The following is a 17,304-nucleotide window of genomic DNA, read 5'->3' as shown; positions in this document are numbered from 1 at the left end:
ATGTGGCAGGAATCAGCCAATGAGCCTAGTGCCTCAGAATATGAAGGGTAGGGAAGGTAATGTCAAAGCAGAGAAAGCTCAGATGAGATTTTCCTACAGTAGCAGACCACCTGCTAGCCATGTAGTCTGTGGAGTTCCATATTTCATGGAGAACTCTTCACGGCTTTAACCTCTGTCTCACAGACTGAAGAATAGCATAGTGTCTGAAGCCTGCTGGGAGACAGTTCAATATTAGTGTCTCAGGCAGACAGAAATAGATGTCTGGCTCTTATGTGAAGGAAAGACTGCAGCTAGGGGCCTGCTGCCTGTCTTTTTCTGCTTCGGCCTCTGACAGACTGTACCTACACTTAGAAAAAAGGGTTCCAAGATGGTTCTTTGGCTGTCCCCCAAGGAGAACCCTTTTTGCTTCCAAGTAGAACCCTTTTGGTTCCAGGTAGAAGCATTTTGGGTTCCATGTCAGACCCTCTGTAGAAAGGCCAAATGTTTTCAGAAAAAAAGAGCTAGGTGAGGACTTAGGAGACATGTTTTGCCCAAGTAATGTTCTGCTTATACATATCATATTATTTTCCAAAACGTATTTGTCTGCATTAATGCCCGTTTCTAGGGCATTGAGTTAAGGGAACACCAACTCAATATTTTGTTATGTTGCAGAAAGTCTATGACAGCCATTATTGATCCTTGTCCAGATTATACCCCATAGACCTGAAAGCCATTAGAAATGCAAAACAAATTGTGACAGTGTGTAGGAATCAAACCAGATGCTTCATAGAATAGCTACAGTGTAGTGAGGCAAGGATGAAGGATCTCACATATACTATATACTCTGAAAGTTGAACTGTGTTTAGACTGGCATTGGCCTAGCATTAGATCATGACACAGCAATATGCCAGCATGGACCACTTTAAAGTTGTATCTACTAGTCTGCACAGATTCAATTTGTATAAGTGTAATAGTCCACTGGGAGGTCTTTGTTAATGGTCGTTCTCTTGACTTTACAGCCTCCTCAACAACAACCACGTTAGACGGATCCCCAGAGGAGCCTTTGAAGACCTGGAAAACCTCAAATATCTGTGAGTTGTTATGCCTTTATGTCAATGTTATTCTCTTCTGGATGTCAAGTCACATATGGATTGGTTTCATTGAAACAGTGACATTTTGCTCGGACAGGCTCAATAGGCAAAAGGTTGTTGTTCAAGTTTCACTCTTCGCCTTGTCTGCTAATGATAAAGCATGGCAAAACCTGTCTCGGGCTTGTGTCTGGAAACAAAACACAAACACACTCTGTGGCTATAAACTGGACATTGCTAGACTGCTTAGTCAGAACAGAAAAAAGTATGTTAGTGTGGTACAGGAAATAAAGTAAGACAAAAAAAGAACCCCATTATCTAATCCAGTGAATTTATCTGTCTGCGCGTGGTGACCTGAAGGCAATGAGGAGACCAGAGGTAGGCTAGAGCAGCAGGCAGGCAGCACGTAGCCTTGGGTTGCTGCAGTATGGTTTAGTCCTTGTGTTTGTGAGTCACTGCCTATTATAACCCCAGCGCCTGTCAGTTGTGGTGACAGGCAGCTATGTCTGTGTTTACATTCACATACGGTACATATGTCTGAAATGTCTGGCTCTCTAGTCTCCCCATCTACTCAGTCTCATATACCCCTGCATTCCCCTCAATGAACCTTCTCTCCTCCTCTACTTGGCCCTGGGTTAGACAACTCAGACCTGCAGCTCACCCACTTCTTTGTCTTTACTCATACCTGATGATGGATACATTCATGAGAATAACTTGAGACAGACTAATGAGGTCAGGGCCTACTTTGGTGTGTGTATTGTAGATACTCATATTTAAAATACTGTAGAATGCATGCATAGCATGTCCGAAACTACCATCAGTACCATCTGTTTTGTAAAGTAATTTTTTGTAGATAATATGATGGTAACAGTTCTGCTTAGTCACCTCAAACATGTCAGACAAACAATGTTTCTGATGCTAGCTCGTCAACTACCGTACAGGAGGAGGGGAAAGCTGGGGATATGTCAGTCACACACACACATACCCACACATATACACACACACACATCCCTCTCCTCTCTAATTCACCCCTTTTACCAATTGTGTACCGGTTTGGAGCGAGCAGTCGCACTACGCTTCGCTCCACAGGTAATATTACACTTCACTACATTACAACGGCTTGATTTGTTTGATCTGAGCAATTCTTCTTAGCTAGCTACATAGCCGTCTTTGTATCAAAGATAATCGTGTAGTTTAGAGTAATTCGAGTAATTATCGAGGCTAGCTATCTTCGTCCTGCTAACGTAGTCAACACTGCTAGCTGCTAGCTAGCTAGTCATCACTGCTAGCTAGCCAACTTCTACCGACTAGCAGCACTGCAGAAACTATTACATTACAACGTAACGACTTGATTAGTGTGGTGTTAGTGTTAGTTAGCCAGCTACATAGTTGTCTTTGCTGTCTCTGTATCTAAGATAATTGTGTAGTTTGAGTAATTATCGAGGTGAGCTAGCCAGCCGCGACGCGGCGCCAGACTTAGTCAACACACCTAGTCATCATTAACCCACTGCTAGCTAGCCAACCGTTACCGACTAGCAGCGCTGTAGATACTAATACTTTACAACGGAACGATTTGACTAGTGCAGTGTTAGCAAGCTAGCTACTTAGTTGTCTTTGTCATAGCTTGATAATTGTGTAGTTTAGTAATTACCGAGGTTAGCTAGCCAGCCATCGAGGTTAGCTAGCCAGCTATTTCCGTCCCCCGCGACGCCATTTTTCCTAACCCAGCCAACTATTACCGACGAGCAGCATTGTAGAAACTAAATACATTACAAGGAACGTCTTGATTAGTGTTATGTTAGCTAGCTAGCTACAAAGTTGCTTTGTATCATGACAAGGTGTAGTACTGAAACTATCGAGGTTACCTAGCCAGCTACACGTTCAAAGTCAACAACGCAGCCACTGCTAGCTAGCCTACTCCACCAGCCAGCAGTACTGTATCATTTTCGTCATTTTAGTCAATAAGATTTTTGCAACGTAAGCTTAACTTTCTGAACATTCGAGACGTGTAGTCCACTTGTCATTCCAATCTCCTTTGCATTAGCGTAGCCTCTTCTGTAGCTTGTCTACTATGTGTCTGTCTATCCCTGTTCTCTCCCCTCTGCACAGGCCATACAAACGCTCCACACCGCGTGGCCGCTGCCACTCTAACCTGGTGGTCCCAGCGCGCACGACCCACGTGGAGTTCCAGGTCTCCGGCAACCTCTGGAACTGCCGGTCTGCGGCCAACAAGGCTGAGTTCATCTCAGCCTATGCTACCCTCCAGTCCCTAGACTTCCTGGCGCTGACGGAAACATGGATTACCACAGATAACACTGCTACTCCTACTGCTCTCTCCTCGTCTGACTACATGTTCTCGCATACCCCTAGAGCATCGAGCCAGCAGGGTGGTGGCACTGGAATCCTCATCTCTCCCAAGTCTACCTTTGACTCATTCCTCTCTGCCTCCTTCTTTCCACTCCTCTCCTCTTTTGACCTCACCCTCTCACCTTCCCCCCCCTACTCACAAGGCAGGCAATACGCTTGACCTCATCTTTACTAGATGCTGTTCTTCCACTAATCTCATTGCAACTCCCCTCCAAGTCTCCGACCACTACCTTGTATCCTTTTCCCTCTCGCTCTCATCCAACACTTCTCACTCTGCCCCTACTCGGATGGTATTGCGCCGTCCCAACCTTCGCTCTCTCTCTCCCGCTACTCTCTCCTCTTCCATCCTATCATCTCTTCCCTCTGCTCAAACCTTCTCCAACCTATCTCCTGATTCTGCCTCCTCTCCTCCCTTTCTGCATCCTTTGATTTCCTCTGTCCCCTATCCTCCAGGCCGGCTCGGTCCTCCCCTCCTGCTCCGTGGCTCGACGACTCACTGCGAGCTCACAGAACAGGGCTCCGGGCAGCCGAGCGGAAATGGAGGAAAACTCGCCTCCCTGCGGACCTGGCATCCTTTCACTCCCTCCTCTCTACATTTTCCTCTTCTGTCTCTGCTGCTAAAGCCACTTTCTACCACTCTAAACTCCAAGCATCTGCCTCTAACCCTAGGAAGCTCTTTGCTACCTTCTCCTCCCTCCTGAATCCTCCTCCCCCTCCCCCCCCCCCCCTCCCTCTCTGCGGATGACTTCGTCAACCATTTTGAAAAGAAGGTTGACGACATCCGATCCTCGTTTGCTAAGTCAAACGACACCGCTGGTCCTGCTCACACTGCCCTACCCTGTGCTTTGACCTCTTTCTCCCCTCTCTCTCCAGATGAAATCTCGCGTCTTGTGACGGCCGGCCGCCCAACAACCTGCCCACTTGACCCTATCCCCTCCTCTCTTCTCCAGACCATTTCCGGAGACCTTCTCCCCTACCTCACCTCGCTCATCAACTCATCCTTGACCGCTGGCTACGTCCCTTCCGTCTTCAAGAGAGCGAGAGTTGCACCCCTTCTGAAAAAACCTATACTCGATCCCTCCGATGTCAACAACTACAGACCAGTATCCCTTCTTTCCTTTCTCTCCAAAACTCTTGAACGTGCCGTCCTTGGCCAGCTCTCTTGCTATCTCTCTCAGAATGACCTTCTTGATCCTAATCAGTCAGGTTTCAAGACTGGGCATTCAACTGAGACTGCTCTTCTCTGTGTCACGGAGGCTCTCCGCACTGCTAAAGCTAACTCTCTCTCCTCTGCTCTCATCCTTCTAGACCTATCTGCTGCCTTTGATACCGTGAACCATCAGATCCTCCTCTCCACCCTCTCCGAGCTGGGCATCTCCGGCGCGGCCCACGCTTGGATTGCGTCCTACCTGACAGGTCGCTCCTACCAGGTGGCGTGGCGAGAATCTGTCTCCGCACCACGTGCTCTCACCACTGGTGTCCCCCAGGGCTCTGTTCTAGGCCCACTCCTATTCTCGCTATACACCAAGTCACTTGGCTCTGTCATATCCTCACATGGTCTCTCATATCATTGCTATGCAGATGACACACAATTAATCTTCTCCTTTCCCCCGTCTGACAACCAGGTGGCGAATCGCATCTCTGCATGTCTGGCAGACATATCAGTGTGGATGACGGATCACCACCTCAAGCTGAACCTCGGCAAGACGGAGCTGCTCTTCCTCCCGGGGAAGGACTGCCCGTTCCATGATCTCGCCATCACGGTTGACAACTCCCTTGTGTCCTCCTCCCAGAGTGCTAAGAGCCTCGGCGTGACCCTGGACAACACCCTGTCGTTCTCCACTAACATCAAGGCGGTGACCCGATCCTGTAGGTTCATGCTCTACAACATTCGCAGAGTACGACCCTGCCTCACACAGGAAGCGGCGCAGGTCCTAATCCAGGCACTTGTCATCTCCCGTCTGGATTACTGCAACTCGTTGTTGGCTGGGCTCCCTGCCTGTGCCATTAAACCCCTACAACTCATCCAGAACGCCGCAGCCCGTCTGGTGTTCAACCTTCCCAAGTTCTCTCACGTCACCCCGCTCCTCCGCTCTCTCCACTGGCTTCCAGTCGAAGCTCGCATCCGCTACAAGACCATGGTGCTTGCCTACGGAGCTGTGAGGGGAACGGCACCTCCGTACCTTCAGGCTCTGATCAGGCCCTACACCCAAACAAGGGCACTCCGTTCATCCACCTCTGGCCTGCTCGCCTCCCTACCTCTGAGGAAGCACAGTTCCCGCTCAGCCCAGTCAAAACTGTTCGCTGCTCTGGCACCCCAATGGTGGAACAAGCTCCCTCACGACGCCAGGACAGCGGAGTCAATCACCGCCTTCCGGAGACACCTGAAACCCCACCTCTTTAAGGAATACCTGGGATAGGATAAAGTAATCCTTCTAACCCCCCCTTAAAAGATGTAGATGCACTATTGTAAAGTGGTTGTTCCACTGGATATTATAAGGTGAATGCACCAATTTGTAAGTCGCTCTGGATAAGAGCGTCTGCTAAATGACTTAAATGTAAATGTAAATGCATGCTGTAGTGTGGGTGACTCCCGTGACTTTTGACTACTTTTAATTAGAAGGCCCTGTCCCCTTTAACCAGAGTTAATCTGAGGCCAGCACACTGATCCAGCCCCTGTATTCAGCCCTTCAGCCCTTTCCCTCTCACCCTGAAACCCATTTCCTGGGAGATTGTTCCTCTTCCCCCCCTGCCCCTCTCACCCTGCACCCATTTCCTGGGAGATTGTTCCTCTTCCCCCCCTGTCCCTCTCACCCTGAAACCCATTTCCTGGGATATTGTTCCTCTTCCCCCCCTGCCCCTCTCACCCTGCACCCATTTCCTGGGAGATTGTTCCTCTTCCCCCCCTGTCCCTCTCATCCTGCACCCATTTCCTGGGAGATTGTTCCTCTTCCCCCCCTGCCCCTCTCACCCTGCACCCATATCCTGGGGGATTGTCCCTCTTCCCCCCCTGCCCCTCTCACCCTGCACCCATATCCTGGGGGATTGTCCCTCTTCCCCCCCTGCCCCTCTCACCCTGCACCCATAGCCTGAGGGATTGTCCCTCTATGCCCCTGGCCCCTCTCACCCTGCCCTTATAACCTGGGAGATAGTACCTCTTTCGCTTGGCCCCTAGTAAAGCCCCCTCCACTGTATGACCTGACAGAAGTCTGTACAGCCCCATTAAGGGTCAGCTCTCGGTCAAAGGGTCTACTGTTACTGGAATAGGGTTCATGGTAATGATGACTAATGCAATAAGTATTTTTCTGACCATCTGACTTGATCGAGAAGTAGGTAGTCTTGGCTTGTGCCAGCCGTAACGGCTCATAGGAGCAGGAGCCTATCTCCTATTACTGTAGCGTGAGGCAACTTGATGTACAAGTACACCCCCTAGAAAGACACTAGTCTATCGCACCGCCTTTCCCCCAATCTCATATGTGATCTTTAGGCTATAGCCTAACCAGAGCTCTGAGTTTCTTCACATGGTCAGGAGGTACTTAGGGCCCTACTTATCTCCTACTTATCTCTTATCTAAATCCACATCTCCTGTTGTGGTTTGTTGTGGTTTCTGTTGCTGTTGTTTTTGTTCTGTGGAGCTCTGATTGAGTTTTAGGCTGGCATTTTGTCAGGTTGCGTAGTTAGAAATGTCATTAGATGGTCAAGGACAGAGATTACTTTACAGGCCTTGGGTTCTTCTCAGTATTTTGAAATTGGCGGTGAGGAGTAAGATCTCTCTCCTTCTGTTTCACAACACGTGTGTGGTTGTACAGTCAGAGTAAAATGGCAGGAATTTTTTAACTTTGTTTCCATTGAACATGCAATACAAATAAAGGCATTTTAATTAATTATACGAAAAGAGCCTTGGTCCTCCTTTCTTTTTGATGACTAATTCACCCCTTTTACCAAAGAGAACCTTCTGTCTACCAAAATCTACTATTGTGTACCTTAGCAGCTTCAGTCTACCAAAATCTACTATTGTGTACCTTAGCAGCTTCTGTCTACCAAAATCTACTATTGTGTACCTTAGCAGCTTCCCTTCCTCCTCTTTTTCTACAAAATGGCCGGTCAGTTGAGTTCTCATTGAACTGTGTGAGTACGAGTTCACAGAAGCTTTGGGGTTATTCTTCCCCTTGAGAGTTGACCCCACAGCTTCCGAATCCATCCGGTTTCCCACGCAGACCCCACACTTCCAGGCCTCAGCACAATCTCTCACACACAAATCAAGTCGAATCAAATCAAATTCTATTCGTCACATGCGACAAATACAACAGGTGTAGACTTTATCGTGAAATTCTTACCTGCGAGCCCTTTCCCAACAATGCAGAGTTAAAAGTAAGAGAAATGTGCTAAAAAAGGAAATAGTAACAATAAAATAACAATAACGAGGCTATATACAGGGAATACCAGTACAAAGTCACTGTGTAGGGGTATGAGGTAGTTTAGGTAATGTGTACATGTAGTACGTAGGGTTGAGGTGACTAGGCAGTCAGGATATATAATAGAGTAGCAGCAGGGTATGTGAAGAGTGTGAAAGGCTGTCTATGTGTGAGTGAGTGTGTGTGTGTGTGTGTGTGTGTGTGTGTGTGTGTGTGTGTGTGTGTGTGTGTGTGTGTGTGTGTGTGTGTGTGTGTGTGTGTGTGTGTGTGTGTGTGTGTGTGTGTGTGTGTGTGTGTGTGTGTGTCTTTGGCATCAGTATGCATGTGAGTGTAAGTTTTGTGTGTGTGAGCGTATGTAGTGTGTGTGTGTGTGTGTGTGTGTGTGTGTGTGTGTGTGTGTGTGTGTGTGTGTGTGTGTGTGTGTGTGTGTGTGTGGGTCAAGTCCAGTGCAAGAGAGTCAAAGCAAAGGAAAGGAGGTCAATGCAAATAGTCCGGGTAGCCATTTGATTAACTGTTCAGCAGTTTTGTGACTTGGAGGTAGACCCTATTCAGGAGACTTTTGGTTCGAGACTTGGCGCTCTGGTGCGGAAGCAGAGAAAACAGTCTATGACTTGGGTGGCTTGAGTCTTTGACAATTTTTAAGGCCTTCCTCTGACACCACCTGGTATAGAGGTCCTGGATGGCAGGGAGCTCAGCCCCAGGGATGTACTAGTTCTTACGCACCAGAGGAGGCTGGTGGGAGAAATGGAATGTAGTCAAACATGATTTACGTACAGTACCAGTCAAAAGTTTGGACACACCTACTCATTCAAGGGTTTTTCTTTATTTGTACTATTTTCTACATTGTAGAATAATAGTGAAGACATCAAAACTATGAAATAACACATGTGGAATCATGTTTTAACCAAAAAAGTGTAAAAAAAAAAATATATATATATATATATATTATACTTCTTCAAAGTAGCCACCCTTTGCCTTGATGACAGCTTTGCACACTCTTGGCATTCTCTCAACCAGCTTCACCTGGAATGTTTTTACAACAGTCTTTAAGGACTTCCCACATATGCTGAGCACTTGTTGGCTGCTTTTCCTTCACTCTGCGGTCCAACTCATCCCAAACCATCTCAATTGGATTGAGGTCGGTGATTGTGGAGGCCAGGTCATCTGATGCAGCACTCTATCACTCTCCTTCTTGGTCAAATAGCCCTTACACACCCTGGAGGTGTGTTGGGACATTGTCCTGTTGAAAAACAAATGACAGTCCCACTAAGCGCAAACCAGATGGGATGGCGTGTCGGTGCAGAATGCTGTGGTAGCCAGGCTGGTTAAGTGTGCCTTGAATTGTAAATAAATCACCAACAGTGTCACCAGCAAAGCACCCCCACACAATTCCACCTCCTCCTCCATGCTTCACGGTGGGAATCACACATGTGGAGATTATCCAATCACCTACTCTGCCTCTCACAAAGACACGGCGGCTGGAAGCAAAAATCTCACATTTGGACTCATCAGACCAAAGGACAGATTTCCACCTGTCTAATGTCCATTGCTCGTATTTTTTCGGGCCAAGCAAGTCTCTTCTTATTTTTGCTATCCTTTAGTAGTGGTTTCTTAGCAGCAATTTGACCATGAAGGCCTGATTCACTGTAACGGGTTGGTAGTTGTGGTGAAGGAATGAGGCACAGGAAGCAGCGAGCACAGGGTAATGGCGTATTTAATTTACACTCACACATAAAACAAATATTCCCAAACACAGGGGAGAAAACACACACGGCGTAAAACAGCGCCGACACGAACATGAGCCGTCAGTACCGAAATAATCCCGCACAACACGGAAGCGGACCAGCTAAAATAAATAGCCCCGCTAATTACCCAAACTAAACACAGGTGCACAAAACCCAAAAAAAGGGAAAACCAAAAAAGGGAATCAGTGGTAGCTAATAAGCCGGTGACGACGACATCCCGAGCAGGATTCACGCAGTCTCTTCAGAACCTTTTTTTGAATTATTTAATGTTCATTGAATATTTAAAACATACAATATACTTGCAGTATACAATATAAACACAGAAGCAACCAGGGCCAACGCCCTGCTTAAGGGCATGTTGACAGATCTCCCAGGTCAAAAACAGCTCCCAACCGCCAGGCCAGCAGCCCTCCAAGATCCCCCCCAAAAGTCCACCCCCAGAAAACATCTGGAGAAAAAATGAATTCCCCACCCCCTGGATCCTCCCCCCTCATGCACCAACAACCAACAAAATAAACAAAAGAGAAAGACAAAGGAAAACAGAAAACAACAATGCAAAAAACAAAAGACATCAAGGACAACAAAAATCATAACAGCAAAGCCAACTGAATATGTTTGAGTGCATGTATTGCATTATTTACATGTGTGTGTGTCCGTGTATGTGCACATTTGTGCATTTGAATGAGAGTGTGTGTATATGCATGTGTACAAACACCAGCACAGCATCAGCCTCAGGCAAATTGGCATTAGCTGTAACAACACTACCCGTCAGTGTCATTCAAACCTACTTTTTGTTGTTTTATTTTTTTTACTTTTATCTTTGACCATCATTCTATCCCCTGCCCAGCAACTTTACTCCCACTTATCTCCAATTCCACATCCCAACCCTCAGCTTCCCTCAGCCCATCCCACCCATCTCTGCTGGCCAACCTCTTCGGATTTCTACGCACAATATATCTTTCAACTATGCTGTGAGGTAAACATTCAATTTCAATCTATCTAATCGAATAGAATCCTCAGATTGCGAGTTGAAGATAAATACTTTTACTAAGAGTTTTAGTATATTTTAATTGACTGACCCGGTCTCTCCAGATCTCCTAACAGTACTATTTCTAGGGTCAATTTTAGATCAATGATATGCATTGTGAAACATTCCTGAACCTGAGACCAGAAACAGGCTACCTGAGGGCAATACCAAAATAAATGGTCTATTGATTCCGTATCCTTCAATGACTATATGCCCCAAATATTCCACATTTTGTTGGTGGCAAGAATTCTATATAATAATTTTAGCTGAAAGGCACGAAGTCTTGAATCTTGTGTCATTTTATATATCAACTCACGGAATCGGTAAATCAAAAATCTCTTCCCAACTATTTTGCTATCTGTATGGCGCAGCTGTCAACATCTTGGTCCTCAAATAAACTGCTATACTTTCCTATTTATGCTATTTTTATTTCTCTGCCAGTTTTGGTCCCTTATATTGGGCAGACAGACCAGTTTCCTACCTCCTCCTGCTGCCATCTGCCTGCTCCATTTTTGGGGTAATGCTGGAATCAATTGGTTGTAATTCTGATAACTCCATGAAAGACATAACTCTACCATTCCAATTTACAATATCATTTAAAAACAAAATACCCTTTTCAAACATCTTTCCCATAAATACAGGTCTTTTGCTAAGGAGCACCTTTGAGTTCAGCCATAATATTTGTTGTAATATTTGTTCTATCTTTTCAGGGGGGTGGAATTGAATTTGTAGCCAGCTCTGCAATGCTTGTTTGAAAAAAATATATACTTTGAAAATTAATTGAAAATTAGACATGGCAATCTGCACAAAGGCAAAAAGGTCATTTTGGAACAATGGATGAGCTTTTCTTAGTAATCTACTTGAGAACCATTTAGGGTTCAAGCATGAATAAGTGAAGCTTTTAGAGAGAGGTTTAGTGCTTTTATATTTAATAATCTCAACCCACCCAATTCATATTCATTATATAAATAGGCACGCTTTATCTTGTCTGGTTTAGTGTCCCAAATAAAGTGAAATATTTGCTAATATGATTTTAAAAATGAATCATCAGGAGTAGGCAGCGTCATAAGTAAGTGAGTAAACTCAGATATGACTAAGGAGTTAATCAGGGCAATTTTTCTATAAATAAACAGGTATTTACCTTTCCATGGTTGCAGGATCTTGTCTATTTTGACAAGTTTTCTATTGCAATTCATTGTGGAGAGCTCATTTATATATTTTGTGATATGAATACCAAGTATGTCTACTTTACCGTCAGCCCATTTTATAGGTAAACTGCATGGTAATGTAAAAGTTGTATTTTTTAAAGATCCAATACGTAATATTGTACACTTATCATAATTAGGTTTTAGTCCAGAGAGTCCAGATAAGTTATCTGGATCTTCAATGAGAAATTGCAGGGATCTAGCTTGCAGACTTAATATAAAACTTGAGTCATCGGCATACATTGACTCCTTTGTTTTTAAGCCTTGGATTTCTAATCCTCTAATGTTGTTGTTTGATCTGATTTTAATAGTTAGCATTTTGATGGCCATAACGAATAGATATGGTGATGGCGGACACCCTTGTTTAAATCCTCAAAACTCTCTGAAAAGTAGCTGCTATTTACTGTTTTACACCTGGGGTTGCTATACATTACTTTTACACATTTTATTAGAGAATCACCGAAATGTAAAAAATCCAGGCATTTATAAATAAAATCCAGTCTTACTTTATCAATGGGCCTTTTCAAAATCTGCTATAAATACCAGGCCTTGCTTCTCAGAGGTTCCATGATGTTCTATCATTTCTAGTATTTGTCGCATATTATCTCCAATGTATTGTCAATGTAAAAAACTTGTCTGATCAGGATGAACAATACCTGGTAAAACCTTTTTAATTCTGAGTGCTATGTGTTTTGCTAGTATTTCTGGATCGCAACATTGAACAATTGATGTTGAGAAGTGTCTGTTTCTTGAACTCTGTGAAGCATTTATTTGGCCTGCAATTTCTGAGGCAGGTAACTCTAATGAATTTATCTTCTGCAGCAGAGGTAACTCTGGGTCTTCCTTTCCTGTGGCGGTCCTCATGAGAGCCAGTTTCATGATAGCGCTTGATGGTTTTTGTGACTGCACTTGAAGAAACGTTCAACGTTCTGGACATTTTCCAGATTGACTGACCTTCATGTCTTAACCTCCATGGGCTAGGTGGGACGCTTGCGTCCCACCTACTCAACAGCCAGTGTAATCCCGTGGCGCGATATTCAAATACCTCAAAAATGCAAAAACTTCAATTTTTCAAACATATGACTATTTTACACCATTTTAAAGACAAGACTCTCGTTAATCTAACCACACTGTCCGATTTCAAAAAGGCTTTACAACGAAAGCAAAACATTAGATTATGTCAGCAGAGTACCCAGCCAGAAATAATCAGACACCCATTTTTCAAGCTAGCATATAATGTCACATAAACCCAAACCACAGCTAAATGCAGCACTAACCTTTGATGATCTTCATCAGATGACAACCCTAGGACATTATGTTATACAATACATGCATGTTTTGTTCAATCAAGTTCATATTTATATCAAAAACCAGCTTTTTACATTAGCATGTGACTAGCATGTGACTAGCATTCCGACCGAACACTGCCGGTGAATTTACTAAATTACTCACGATAAACGTTCACAAAAAACATAACAATTATTTTAAGAATTATAGATACAGAACTCCTCTATGCACTCGATATGTCCGATTTTAAAATAGCTTTTCGGTGAAAGCACATTTTGCAATATTCTAAGTAGATAGCCCGGCATCACAGGGCTAGCTATTTAGACACCCAGCAAGTTTAGCACTCACCAAAGTCAGATTTACTATAAGAAAAATGTTATTACCTTCGGTGTTCTTCGTCAGAATGCACTCCCAGGACTTCTACTTCAATAACAAATGTTGGTTTGGTCCCAAATAATCCATTGTTATATCCAAATAGCGGCGTTTTGGTCGTGCGTTCAAGACACTATCCGAAAGGGTAAAGAAGGGTTACGAGCACGGCGCATTTCGTGACAAAAAAATTCTAAATATTCCATTACCGTACTTCGAAGCATGTCAACCGCTGTTTAAAATCAATTTTTATGCCATTTTTCTCGTAAAAAAGCGATAATATTCCGACCGGGAAATCGTTTTTTATTACAAAGAGAGTGAAAGTAAAAGCATGCTATCCCCTCATGCACCAGCCTCAGTCTAATGGCCCTCTGATAGAGCACTTGCCAAACGCGCTAATGTGTTTCAGCCTGGGGATGGAATTACATCGTTCAGCTTTTTCCCGCCTTCTGAGAGCCCATGGGAGCCGTAGGAAGTGTCACGTCATGCCAGAGATCCCCTGTATTTGTTAGAGATGATCAAGGAGGGCAAGAAATGGTCAGACAGGCCACTTCCTGTAAGGAATCTTCTCAGGTTTTGGCCTGCCAAATGAGTTCTGTTATACTCACAGACACCATTCAAACAGTTTTAGAAACTTTAGGGTGTTTTCTATCCAAAGCCAATACTTATAGTCATATTCTAGTTACAGGGCAGGAGTAGTAACCAGATTAAATCGGGTACGTTTTTTATCCGGCCGTGCAAATACTGCCCCCTAGCCCCAACAGGTTAAAGTAATGATGGACTGACGTTTCTCTTTGCTTATCTGAGCTGTTCTTGCCATAATATGGACTTGGTATTTTACCAAATAGGGCTTTCTTCTGTATACCAACCCTACCGTTTCACAACACAACTGATTGGCTAAAACACATTAAGAAAGAAAGAAATTCCACAAAATAACTTTTTACATAACACACCTGTTAATTGAAATGCATTCCAGATGACTACCTCATAAAGCTGGTTGAGAGAATCCCAAGAGTGTGCAAAGCTGTCATCAAGGCAAAGAGTGGCTACCTTGAAGAACCTTAAATATAAATTATATTTTGATTTGTTTAACACTTTTTTTGGTTACTACATGATTCCATATGTGTTATTTCATAGTGTTGATGTCTTCACTATTATTCTACAATGTAGACAATAGTACAAATAAAGAAAAACCCTGGAATGAGTAGGTTGGTCCAAACTTTTGAATGGTTGTGTATGTTTGATACCGTTCCATTTATTACATTCCAATCATAACAATTAGCCTGTCCTCCTATAGCTCCCCCCACCAGCCTCCTCTGGTATGCACTACCCTCTGTAGCGCCTTACAGTCGGATGTCAAGCAACTGCCATACCAGTGGTGATGTAGCCAGTCAAAATACTCACAATGATGCAGCTGTAGAACTTTTTGAGGATCTGAGGACCCATGCCAAATCTTTTCAGCCTGCTGAGGGGGAAGAGAAGTTATTGTGCCTTCTTCATGACTGTGTGGGTGTGTTTGCACCATGATATGTGATAGTGATATGGTGATATGGACACCGAGGAACTTGAAGCGCTCCACACACACTCCCTGTAAACCAAGATAAGCTAAACATTCAGCTAGACTCCATAGTGTTCAGTAACAAGTCCACAGCGCTTTGGCGCTGCATGATTCTTTTAGTTTCACCAATAACTGTAGGCCTACTCAGTTGAACGCTCTTTGACAATATGTATGTTCAATTTGCCTCATGATCCTTGTTGACATGTAAAGTTTAGTAAGGAAAATATGCTCTCTGAGTGATGTGAGAGCTCTGATAGAGGAAGATGGAGTAAGCGGAGCTGTTTATTTTTCCATAGGCCCACATTGTGTCATATTTGCTGAGAGCATGTGAATCTCTCATCAACTACCCATCAATGTAAAGTAACTGGAGATGAGTAGAGGAAGAAAGGGAAGATTGCCCTAAGCCATTGCTATTCTAGTGTCACATCTCTCTGTCATGTTAGAGGGAGGGAAAACACAGGCATGTCATGTGATGTTTTTCTTTAAATGTTCTGGAACATTACAGTGTTCCAGTTATATTTTTTAGAAGACGTCAATGAACTTTGAGGAACCCACCGACCCTCTGTCATACTGTATATTCTATCTGTTCAGACTTCTTTCCATACACACTTTTCTTTTTGTGATGTATTTTTGTACATGTATGTTATGCAAGTTATGATGAGCATTTTATTTTTATGCATTGACATTAACATTGACCATCTTTGTGATTTGAGATGTGAGACTCTTTTTGTAACAATCAAACAATAACTTTATTTATGAAGTGCTTTTCAAACATTACTCACATTTTGCTCAGCTCTGCACATTGTGTATCAGCTGCTTTACATTTGTCATCTAGGTAAAGTTGCAGCCGTGCAGTGATATACTGTAGCTATTGTTCATGTATTGTGAAAACAGAGTATTTAAAATATTGATCCCATTAAGTTGGTTTTACTGTCATACGGTAACTATTGAACTAAGACATTCTGTCATTTTCTTAGGTACTAGAGAGAATTAATTTGATCCGCTGTGTGTTTGACTAATGTTACTGATTATTTCTCCTTTCAGCTATTTGTACAAGAATGAAATCCAATCAATTGACAGACAAGCATTTAAGGGACTTGTCTCTCTAGAACAACTGTAAGTGACCACCTCCTCGTCCTCCTCTTCCTCCTACTCAACCTCTTCCTCCCCTTCCCCTCTGCACCTTCATATCTGATCTGTCCATCTGTCCAAACCGCCTCCTTGTGACCCCCCCAAGCCCCCACTGTCATACAGCCACTATGCATGCCGTGTATACACTCACCCTTGTATGTTGCGCTGACCTTATGAACCCCTGCATGAGTAGCATGTCTTATTGTCATGACAACGGATGTGTCATCCGGTCCTAATGCGTAAAGCTACAGCATGAGATCACCAGCCCTGCACCAGCCCTGCCCCTGCCCCTGCCTTGCCCCTGCCCTGCCCCAGCCCTGCCTCAGCTCTGCCCCAACCATGCCCCAGCCCTCTCCTGCCCCAACCCTGCCCCTGGCCCTGCCTTAACCCTGCCCCAACCCTGCCCTGCCCCATCCCTGCCCCTGGCCCTGCCCCAACCCTGCCCTGCCCTGGCCCTGACTCAACTCTGCCCCAACCCTGCCCCTGGCCCTGCCTTAACCCTGCCCCAACCCTGCCCTGCCCTGGCCCTGACTCAACCCTGCCCCAACCCTGCCCCTGGCCCTGCCTTAACCCTGCCCCATCTCTGGCCCTGACTCAACCCTGCCCCAACCCTGCCCTGCCCCTCGCCTGCCCCTGCCTTGCCCCTGCCCTGTGCCTGCCTTGCCCCAGTCCTGCCCCTCCCCTGCTCTGCCCCTCCCCTGCCCTGCCTCACCCCAGCCATACTGTAGCTAAGCAGATGCAGACTCAAGCAGGTCTTGGCTTCATGTGCTTCAGACTACAGATCCAGCTCCTGCTTGCCCCATGCACAGCTTGCCCTTCTTTGTGTGTCTTACATCCTCTGTGGGGACTACTGTACACTGACTACTTGTCTCACTTTTGACCTTAGTTGTGATTGTCAATCTAGTTGTATTATGCGCTGGTTCTGTTATTTCATAGATGGCCCCCACGCATTTCCCAAGCAGAGTGGTAGAGGTCACCATGTTGTTATTACATGTGCTTGTGAGACATACTTTCAGTATCAGCATGAGAAAAGGTGGCTCAAATCTATATAATTGTGACCTTATGCTATCATTATAACTCCTTTACCAAATTGCATGTCATCTTAATGACTTGAATATGTTCAAAACATTCCA

General features: G+C 44.7%; 1 protein-coding gene across 2 annotated transcripts in view; it reads left to right on the top strand.

Moving 5' to 3' along the window:
- Window positions 1–17,304, top strand: part of LOC106572928 (peroxidasin) — an 87,858-nt gene that overhangs the window by 24,819 nt on the left and 45,735 nt on the right. Inside the window, exons 3-4 of one of the 2 annotated variants that reach the window (XM_014147549.3) lie at window positions 999–1,070; window positions 16,085–16,156. In XM_014147549.3, coding sequence (XP_014003024.1) covers window positions 999–1,070; window positions 16,085–16,156 — 144 coding nt within the window. The remainder of the gene's footprint in view (window positions 1–998; window positions 1,071–16,084; window positions 16,157–17,304) is intronic. The other variant, XM_082970422.1, reaches the window with a different exon arrangement.

This window comes from Salmo salar, chromosome 01 (genome assembly GCF_965601325.2).
Source record: "Salmo salar chromosome 01, fSalSal1, whole genome shotgun sequence".
Lineage (NCBI taxonomy): Eukaryota > Metazoa > Chordata > Actinopteri > Salmoniformes > Salmonidae > Salmo > Salmo salar.
This window is presented reverse-complemented; position numbering and strand designations above follow the sequence as displayed.